The 11,285-nt window shown below is 33.7% G+C and overlaps 1 protein-coding gene across 1 annotated transcript; it reads left to right on the top strand.

Moving 5' to 3' along the window:
• The first annotated feature begins 1,013 nt into the window (after window positions 1-1,013).
• Window positions 1,014-8,580, top strand: LOC103477626 (uncharacterized). The gene is made up of 9 exons (XM_008430842.3): window positions 1,014-1,629; window positions 1,903-2,057; window positions 2,255-2,367; window positions 2,693-3,447; window positions 4,378-4,470; window positions 4,833-5,207; window positions 5,642-5,856; window positions 6,931-7,043; window positions 7,404-8,580. The coding sequence occupies exons 1-4, from the start codon at window positions 1,014-1,016 to the stop codon at window positions 2,856-2,858; spliced, it is 1,050 nt and encodes a 349-aa protein (XP_008429064.3). The 3' UTR covers window positions 2,859-3,447; window positions 4,378-4,470; window positions 4,833-5,207; window positions 5,642-5,856; window positions 6,931-7,043; window positions 7,404-8,580.
• Window positions 8,581-11,285: the final 2,705 nt, after the last annotated feature.

Below are 11,285 nucleotides of genomic sequence, written 5' to 3'. Positions count from 1 at the left end.
TCACTAAACTTCTGAGTGTTCACATCTATTCTACAGCTCCTCTGTCTGTCAACTGTACAATCCAAAACCTAGCATGTAGAAACAACCAAAAGTACAACTGCAGTTCTCATCAGATGTATGAATTTAATACATGTTGTGCTTCTTGTTTTTCTTATAGGAAGATCAAAAGTCTACCAGCTGATTGGAGTCAGCTTTGTCCTGCTGTGCATCACACAATCAGCTCTCAACGTTTACCTTTGGTATCAATCTGGTGAGAAGCAGAACACACTCTAACCTCATCAAACATTGATATTTTTCATAGCAGTAACCTCTGTTTCCTGTTAGGATCTGTTGTTCTTTTCCACATCTCTGTTTTCCACCAGTTTTATTCTCCTCCATATTGTATGTGAGGGTGGATCCTCTGTGTATCTCTGTTGCTGTGTCTCCATTACAAATTTGAGCAAAACTTATCTATTCTGCTAATGTTGAAAAAAAAAACACAGTTATGTGTAATAATGATAATGATAATAATTCATGGGATAAGTCATTAAAAATCATGCTGCACCATCATCCTCTTATCATTTCCTATCATCTTCAACTTTGAAAGTACAATCCACATTATTTTGGAAAAAGGGTAACGGCTGTAAAACGACTGAGATGACTGAAAAGATGAAAAGCCAATAAGAATAGCAATAATAATAAAGCAAGAATGTGGAAAGGTTACGGTGTCTTAACCTTTTGAAGCATATTGCACACAATAGAGTTGTGTTCATGAATGAATAAAACAAAAATATGTGTAAGAACACAATTAAATTTATTGTAAAGAACAGATTTGTACTATGTGGTCTTTTTAACGGAAAAGCAGCTCATGCAACTTCAGTAATTACTAATCAGTATCAACAGACGAGGCTATTCTTAGCAAAACCACATTTTTAAAATATAATTTCAAAATTATCTTAGCATTTCTTCAGTGGTACCAGATACAGTACAATAAATCTATTCTTTTTACATTTCCAGTTGGAATTTCAAAAAGTATGAATGTCTCAGCATGCAATGTCACCTTGGTGGAAGATTTCCCAGCTCTTCCTTCAGAGAGAGAACAACTTCTTGAAAAAAAAGACCAACATCTCAAACAAATAGACAAACTGCTTCAGGAGAAAAATGAGCTGCTAGAGAAGAACAAACAACTACATCAGGATCTAGTCAGTCTGAATGGGAAAAACAAGCTACTGGAACAAGAAAAAGATCTGCTGTTCAATGAGAAAAGAGAACTGCTTCAAAATAAAGACAAACTGGAAAATGAAACAAAAAAATTGCTGCAGGAGAACAAGTTACTAAATGAAGAAAACATCAAAATGAATCTAAAGAAGAATCGACTTCGCCAACTGTATAGGCAACTAAAACAACAAAAAGATGAGCTGGCTAAAGATAAAAACAAACTGCTTCAAAACAAACTTGAACTGGAAAAGGAGAAAAATGAGCTTCTTCAGGAGAACAAGCAACTAATACAAGAAAAATGCAATCTGTATCAAGAGAAATTGAAATTACAGGAAGAGAAGGATTTACTAGAAAGGAAAAACAGAGAGCTGGAAGATAAAATAGTGGAAAAAGAAAAACAGATATCAGAACTTCGGACAATGCTAAGCACAGGTGAATGATCCTTTACTGAACATTTTTAAAAAGATGCATGCATTTATTTTTTTTTCACAAAAAATACACATCTACTACCATCTTGAATTAGAACCTGCTTTAAAGATATTTATCTGTAAATTACAAAAAAAAAATACAATTTAACTTGATTTGTTTCCTACAGTTTTTCATGCTGTACTTTGACTTCTTATTAATGCAAGGAAATGTTGCATTAACATTTATTAAAGCACTTTAATCCCTTATTTTGTCCTAATTTTGTCACTGATTTCATAGTGGAGGTCAATAAGCCAAAGTGTCCACCAGGCTGGCAGATGTTTATGTCGAGTTGCTACCAGCTTTCTACTGAGGCAAACACCTGGATGTATGCCAAACAGAACTGTGAGAGCAAAGGAGCTCAACTCATGATGTTGAATGATGAAACAGAACAGGTGCTTCTTTATCTGTTCAAACTGATTCTGTTTGCTTACTTAGTTCAGTCGATGTGTATTTTTTATAATACAGTTGTTCATTTTGAAGAAAATTTTCCTACAGTAAATTGAACAGTGACTCTGAGTGTTTATGGTTGATATTTCTGCGTTACATAAACATCATAGATTGGTGTTTCACCCGTGATTCTTCCCAACAGAGGCCTTTCATTGGAGGAGTATTAAAAATCTGGATCGGCCTGTATGGTCAAATACAGAATAATACCTTCGTTTGGTATCTGATGGGGGTAGATGGAAGACTGCTGAAATCTGGGTAAGCTCTTCCTCTGTGTCTGTCATCCATAATATGTTTCTCCATTTTATGCCTTAAAACTCCTTGACTGATTAAATGAGACAGATTTAATGCATTTAAAACTAACTCAAGTTGGATGGATTTTGAGATTTTTTTTATTAATGAAAAAACTCAATAAATAAGTAAAATTAACAGACTGACACTTTCATGTTTATGTCTTGAATGCTGAACACCTTTATCATGACACATTCAATAATTCACATCAAGTCACTCATTTAAAATATGCCAATTAATTGATTTCCTTATGAAAAATTATTCCACTTATTTTTGTTGTCTCTGCTTCCAGTGGACCAAACACTCCAAAGCCTCAATTCTGGACCAGCTTCTCCCAAAGTTGTGTTTACATCGATCAGAGTCTTCCATGCATGAAGACTTGGTCGATGGGCAGCTGTATGGAAAAGTTCTACTGGATCTGTGAAACACCAACGGTTGTAGATCTACTGAAGATGTGAAGAAATCAATCTCGCTCTAAACAACCCAGCTAAACTTTTACTTTTAACACATTGTATTCACTTCCTGTCATTGTTGACTGAACAGACCAAACTCAGCCCAGATCCTCATTATTACCAAAACTTCTTTTTTTTTATTTTTTCCTTACTATTGCCCCAGTTACTATGTTTTTGACCTTGTGTCCTTTGGGACACAAACTGCCTGATATTCCCCTTTAAGGTTTGTAATATAAAGTTCACAATTTAAATGGCAAAAAAAAAATTACTCTTACTGGTTGATTTCCCAACAGCAAATGTTTCATCATTTGAGGTGTTTGGTAAATTTCCTGTGAGTCAACTGGTTGTTATTTCCTGTTTATATATTTTTATGTGTTTATTTGTTCTTTTCCTGTTTCTGGTGACAAAAATGTAATTTTTGTGCAGCACCAAATAAGACATGATGACTTTTACGGCCCCACACTGAAGCAGGGAGACTTCAACTGCTAGAGCAGTCAAAGCAGAACCTTTAGGCGTAAGAGTATCAGTGCAATAAGAATGGAAGTAGGAAACTATGCGAATGTACCAATCAACAGAGGGATGGACAAGGTTAGAGGTCAGAATATTTAGTTTTCTTTGTTTGTTGCAATTAGTTACATTCTTGTCGCTTTTATAAAATAAATAGAAAATTTTTCAAGTATGGCTCTTGGTCTATTAATCATCTTGTTTGTGATGATTAATCCTACAGTTGTTTGTTATTCTGTTTTATCAACCCTGTCGTTAATCCAAGCAGACTTGTGTGAGAATTTGTGACATCATGTATTTGACAAATGTACTTCATTTCTAAAATGCTTCCAGTAAAATAGGCTTTTTGTACTTTTTTTCCGTACTTTTTTTGTATTTTTGTACTTTGTTTCCGCTTTTTGAGCCTGTCATTATAATCCGTAACTCAGATGTTTAAAAAAAAACAGAAATGTTGATATGAACTATGTGATGTCTGCTTGGATCTACAATAGTCAAATATCACACATTAAACCAAGCAAAATACAATATCTGCAAATTTGGCGAGATGAGTTTGTCTTGTTTAACATCTGAATCTATAAAACGCCATCAGAACTCTTTCTGAAAATTATTCATCTTCCATTGCTTTTGAGAATACACAACACCATGTTGAAATATGCAAGATTTACATTCCATTTTTCATTTATTGGTAATTATACAAAATTACATTATTTTTAAACTTTACAAAACACTTTCTTAATACCGTAAGTCTTGATAATTCTCCTTAACCTTGATCAAGTTACAAAAAGTGTCTTGAATTAGTTTTTTAATCAGCTCTGACTTAGACATCACATCTTATTCTAGCCACACTAATGAGAATCTCACTGAGAATATCAATAAATGACCATACTTCTAATGATATCTAGCTGGCTGAGCTAAAGCTAGCCATTTGATCTAAAGATACTAACAAAGAACTTAAGAAAATTAAATAAAATATTTTTCTTGAATGAAGATAGTTGGTTCTTGATTTTTCTTTTTCTTGCAGAAAGTCCTAAAATTCTTCCTCTTGTTGGAGTCAGCTTTTTGCTGGTGTGTATCGTACAATCAGCTCTCCACATTTATTTCTGGCAGCAACAAGGTGAGCATCAGCACACACTTCCTGCTTTAAAACCACATTACATACATTTTTTAAAGGGTCCTTGTGAATGATAACTCAATTCTCTCTTTTTCTTTTAATTAAATATGAATGTCATAGAAATTGGCAGCTTTTAAATATTTATCTGTGGTTCTTTTTGTTAGAGTAAAATGATTACACAGCATACAACGTCAATGATTTTGGATCAATAAGAATTACCTTGCCAAGCTACAATTTCACTAATATTTGATCAAGTGGCCTTTAGTGTTTGTAGCCACCAACAAGCAACAATACAGATATTTTCCGCTGATTTGCACAATGTTTTAAAATGTACCATAAACAATGAGTGTTTTTTGTTCCTCTAGTTGGGCTTTCTAAAGTCTTTAATGTCTCAGAATGCAATGCCACCTTGCTATCAGAAAATGACATCAGAGAACAGGCTGTAAAGGAAAACTATGTTGAAGAAATGAGTCAACTGAAACAGGATAAAGCCAAACTGAGAAAAGAGAACAATCAACTGAAGCAGGAAAAAACTAATCTGGTTCAAGAGAAAAATAAACAACTTGAAAATGAACAGAATTTAAAAAATGAAAGGAATCAACTCTTCCAAGAGAGAAAAGTCCTACAGGATGACAATAACAAACTCAAAGCGATGCATCAAGAGAATGAAGAGAGAATGAAGCGCCTGACGGAGGAAAACAGAAAGCTGCAAGATCAGATATCTACATGTGAAATAACAGGTAATGGTTTAACATACAGAATGACACATTCATGTTTAAAAAACACAAAAAATGGTACAGTTTATTTGTTATTATTATTATTGCGTTTTTTTTTTCTTTTTTTCAAAAATGAAAGTCTGAACAGTTTAACATCTCTGCTTGAGGAATCATAATGAAGTTATCTTTTTTAATATTGAGATTCTGTCTCAGATATATAATCAGAAAAATTACAAACTCTTGTTCACTTTCACATGAACTTGTTCTGGTTTTTCTGTGTGGCTGCTGTGATGCTATTTCCCGCCTCATTAGAAAAAGAAATAACCTGCTCACTTTCAGTCTTTCCTTGAACTTTCTATATTTAAAAATTGACTTCTGTCCCTGGTACTTATTCTTCAGCTTGTATTTTTGTTCTGATTCATTCATTCCAATTTCATATGCTGTGCTATGTGTCCTAGCTTCATTGCCCCACCTGCCATCCACCCCGGAATGCCCACCAGTAACTCCCCCAGTATGTTCCCAAGGAACTCTCCCAGAATGCCCCCCTGGATGGCACACATTGAAGGGGAGCTGCTACTGGGTTTCTTGTGAGCAAAGCACCTGGTTTGATGCTAGAACCAGATGTGAGTCGAACGGCGCGGATCTCGTGATTGTCAATGATGAAACAGAACTGGTATGAGAATTTTTCTGTTTTTCTAAGCAGAGCAAACCTGCTCATAAGATTCCAGTTGTTTTGAATTATTCTAAATCATCAGCAAGAATTAAAAATTCATTGGTCACTTTATTGTGTACATCTTTATATTACTGGTGTTCAAAATGACGTAAAAAGCCCTTTCACAACATTGTAATGCTCTGTTGAAGTTGTTTTCATTGTGACCAGAAGCCTAAATGCAGATGAAACAACTTAATTGAATTGCTTCAATTGGTAACAAGTATTTCATTTAAGTTGATCCAACTTCATTTATTAAGTTTAACCAACTCAAGTTATGTCTATCCAATTTAATTTATTATATCTACCCAACTAAATTTACTGTTTACAGAATCTTTGAAAAACGAAAATAGCATGTTAAAACATACATTTAAAATAATTAAAATTCTAGCTGTATTTTAAGTACAATGTGAGTCATATTGTATACCTACACCTTTAATTACAATGTTATTATGATTTGGATATTTTAGATTTTTTTTACTTTGGAACAACTTAAAAGTTTGAAATGACTTTCTGTAGAATTTAGTTAGAGAGATTTGCATTATTTATTAGAACAAAAATAATGATTTGAGGAAGAGTGACTTATTTGTCATGTTAAACACGCTTACTGAATTAAGTTATAAAAACTGAGTCAACTGAGTTGGAAAAACTTATTGAGTTGGTCAGACAGGATGCAAAACTGGCATAGAACTCGATTGCTTCAAGTAAAGTCAAAGTAAAAAGTTCATTTAAGTTAATTATGTGAATTTAAGTTAATTGAACACAAAGAAGTTAGTTGTCATCACATAACCAAATGGATTAAGTGTGATTAATGTAAATAAGTCCATAAAATGAACTACAGCCAAAAACACTTTTTAGAGTGTGCATGTATGCTGGCTAATGCAACATTTTTGTCAACTTATAAATGCAGTTAAAAGGGTGTACCTAATACAGTGGCCAGTGAGTGTATGCAACATCTCTGACTCATTTCTGCCAGATATGACTCATTTAATGATTTTATTAGATTCAAGCATTTCAGCTGTGCTTCTGTCCAAACAGAGTTTCTTGTCCAGTGTTGTGGGAACAAGCAGCACTTGGGTCGGCTTGTATGTCAGACACGACATCTTCTCTCAGACTCTGGTGTGGGTGGATGGAAGCACAATGACCTTTAGGTAAAACTGACTCACAGTGGATGATCACTCTAAAAATTACTTTGACAGTGAGTGTTGGAAATTAAGCTGAAGTATTTTGGACTAGCTTTATTTTTTTAGAGTTAAATTAACAAATTTAGAAAATGATCCATTTCTATAAACAAAGGTGGGAGTTGAAGGTAGGGTACAGGAATTGTTCAAGAGGTATTTAGCATAACATTGGGATGTCTTGAACAAACTATCTTCCAGGCAGCTCAGAATTATATTTTTCTGTTTTCCCACACATCTGAAAATCCAAATATGTCAAATAATTAATAAGTATTGAATGATAATATTTGGGCATAAGATTTCTTACTGTTTTTTCTTCTCTCATGGTTGCAGACCCAATGATCATTTTTACGATGGGACCAGTCAGGAGAGTTGCACGTCCATGAAGTCAAGTCTGTACTACTCAAGCATTTGCTACCAAACCCATGGTTGGATCTGTGAGAAGAAGTTGGAAAAAACGTCCTATTTGCGCACATAAGTAAAAATGTTTTTGCCAAGAAATCTTCCACTTATTTTATGTAGAGACTTATTCCAACCCTAGCATTAGCAAAAATCATTTCCTGGGTGTTTAATGTCTGTTTTAATAATGCTTTTAATTGTTGCAGAAAGTAGCTGTAGGCCTATTTGATTTTGTCTGTTATACTTTTCTCTGAATTATAAGCTGTTTTGACAATAGGTAATTGCTGTCACACGTCTAATCAAAAATATTTGGTAAAAAAAAATTGAAAAGTTTATCACAAAATATTATTTTTGATAACATTTAGAACAAATACGAAATTAGACGTTCCTCAAGATTCTTCTGTCAAGCCACTCTTATTTATCAGCTTGTTCTCAATTTCAGTTTGTATTTTAGTGAAAAATAAAAATGGCTACTTCCGATCACTGAGTTGGTGTATCCGTGATATGAGTAAGTGGACGGACCAAAATGTCCTCCAGCTTTATGCAAAATGGACACACATCTGGTTGCCTTCAACCTAAGTCTATTGTAGAAGACATAACTCAGATGACTGAAAATAAAGACAGGCAAAAAACCCGACAAAAATCAAACAAACAGAAACAAAACAATGAAACAATGAAGCAAACAGAACCCAGAAGTTATTGTTTTTGGTCCTTCAAATAAAGCACCCATCTGTCCAGGAAACCTAGTCCTGAAGAGGTTCTCGTGTAGTTCAGATTATCAGAGTATAACCATCTGAAGAATCTTGCCAGGTTAAATGGTTTCCTATCAAAACAAGACACAAAAATCAAGTGTAAGCTTTAATTTTCATTAGTGGTGTATTTACATGTCTGCCTTAAAATTTATTTTTTTAATGCTATGCTTATATTTGCTTAAAAAGTTTCTTTTTTTTTTTCCTTGTTTCAAATACATTTTAAACACTGTTCAATTATTTGTCTGTTCAGAACTGTTTGTCTGTTGAATCACCTTGTGTCTTTAACAGATTCTAACTGCAATTACCACTATTATGTGAATATTGGAACCTTTGGTTGTCAAACTCTTTTATTAAACAAATTCCTGCACAAAATATGCAGCAGAAAGAAAATCTTAAATGCAGTCGGAGTGTCAAGTTATTGTGTTATTGTTGCTGTCCACTAGAGGGTGCTGTTGTTCAGTTTTACTTAATACTTCACTCATTGTTACTCTTATTGTTTTCAGGATTTATTAAAGATCTGGTTCTGCAAACTCAGCACAAGAGCAGGAGGTGAATGAAAGACATTCGTGTTTATAAATTCAACTTCCCATGACCAACTACAAAACATTAGTGACATCGCATTTGTGAAAAGGGTAGATGGTAAATGACATCTATTGATAACAGATCAACATCCGTGAACTTTAAGTAAAATTACAACTAGTTCCACTGGCAGATTATTTCACTTATAACAAGACATTTTTCCCATGTTATAAGTGAAATTATCTGCCTGTGGAATTAGTAGTTTTTCATCAATATTAAGAAAGTATTGACCTAAGACAAACTCATATCTTGCCAAAAAGTTCCTTGTAAGTTAGCTTTGTCTTAATTTTGCTCTACCAATTTTCTTTATAAATTACATCAAAAACACTTAGTAAGATTTTGTGTTTTTGCAGTGCAGAAAACCTTTTCCTTGGCATCACTGGCTGATGTTGGCAGTACGATGAGTCATTCTACACACTAACTATGAGGGAAAATCCTTAGTAATTCTTGCTTTTGTAAAACTTTGCCCTGGTTATCTAACTTGGAAAAAAAGAAGGAAAAGTGGTTCCAGAGAATTCTTATTGTTTTTTTTTTCTTCTTTACTCTCACATTAATTTTCTTTTCTTTCCAAACAATTGAGGCATTTAGCTGGTGATCGTATCAGAAGCACTTTTACAGCTGTCTTAGGGGAGTGAGAGATAATTAAGTTAAAAAGAATACAATCTGGTTTTCTTCGGCTGTGAAAGCCACCACTGTCTGACTGGTATGTACAACTCACAAAACACTTCATTTCTCGGTTTAACCATTTAGTTGACACTACCTTACACTCACAGAGGACATGAGGTCTGAGGGTTTCACTTCTAAGACTGAAAACATTACAAATTGAGGAACTGAACCAAGCTGGCTACATTTTACTAGAGTGTTGCTCCATGTTTTCAGTGTGCAGAAACCACATCAAAGCTGGAGGTTTTTAGGATATATGAAAAACATAAAAACAACAGAATTCGTGTTATCTTAAATGTTCATATTTTTATGTGTTTGAGTTTTTAAATTGCTTACAAGTTATTGTTATATGCCAAATCTTTTGCTATTTAGTTTTTATATTGTATACATACATTTACTTAAATTATGAAGATGGAAAATTGAAAATAATGCTTTAACAGCACAAATGCAAAATTATACGTCTGTGAAGCTGTTTTGGATTCAATGTACTTGAGTTTTCTGCTCAGAGGTCAGTAGGCTCTCAGTTTGGAGAAAGTCTATGAGCAACGGCGGGACACTGCAGACTGTTTTGTCCTCTCTAAAACCCTTCGACATATCCTGTTATTCAGATAAATCACCATAATCCCACAGAGCCCAAAACATGCTGATATTCTTTAGGCTGCAGAGGTTATATTGCTCTCTCACCCTGCTTTGTGTTTGACAGGGTGAAGTGAGTGACTGCACACAAACTCTAAAGTTTAGTCATTTTACATAGGAAAATCAAAGCTCTTCTTTAACAACAGTGGTATGTTAGCCACTTCTTTCATTAATAAGCTACAGATAAAGCCCCTTTCTAATCAACAGAAAGCCCAATGATGTAATGACAGCATTACTATGTCTCACACTCTGCTGCACTGTTTGCACTGATAAAGATTTACTAACCTAGTAAGTTGGTTCTTAAAACTGAAAGTGAAACTCACTATCTTACCTACTTTCAGATCAATTTGTCAAATTCGTATCACTTCTAACATTAAAATTACATTACAGGCAGTCAGTTTGATCTTAAATATAAAACACAAGAGACGGTAACATCTGATTAAATGTAACGTACCATATCATGACACAGTAGAAGTTACAAATTCCACACCATCGATCCCAATACACACACTATTCAGAACATTAGTACATTAACAGTGACACACATATGAAAAAGACATGAGAGGCGGTGATATTTTACAAAATGTATGTCATGTTGTCATTTTTATTAATGCTTCCAAAATAATAGGGTAGTCTGAATGTATTGCTTGGCTTAAAATATTCAAAATATGAAAAGTACAGTAATCTGAATCAAAATTTCTGCATTTATATCAAGTGTTTTATTTATCAGACTGTTAAATTATGAATTACACATTAAAATTAGTCCGTAAGCCTTTCCATTAGATATTAATCTTATTTGTGTTTATATGTAAACCCAAGAGATTGCATAAATCTTTTTTTATTAGACCAGACTTTGTGTGAAATATATTGTCTAAAATATGCAAGCCAATGTCTGTTTCAACACATAAAAAGTACCTTCTATTTGTGCTACCTAAAAAAACAAAAACAACAAAAAAACATTTATGTCAATATTATTTGACACAATTTAGGAGGTAATTTGTCCATGTCACGCATGACCTTTGGGCTTTCAATAGAATTTAAAAAGATGCATGAAAGTGCAGCATCATAAACAGCTGTTTGTAATGGGTGAAATCAAACATGAGATGTATATAATGGAGTGAGAAGCCTTTACCTCATGAGACTCATAGCTATAAACTGACACGAGTTTCTGGTTGAACATCATGCT

This window comes from Poecilia reticulata, chromosome 16 (assembly GCF_904066995.2).
Source record: "Poecilia reticulata chromosome 16, P_reticulata-male-v2, whole genome shotgun sequence".
NCBI classification, from domain to species: Eukaryota; Metazoa; Chordata; class Actinopteri; order Cyprinodontiformes; family Poeciliidae; genus Poecilia; species Poecilia reticulata.
The sequence above is the reverse complement of the archived record's forward strand: the minus strand, read 5'-3'. Positions and strand labels throughout refer to the sequence as shown.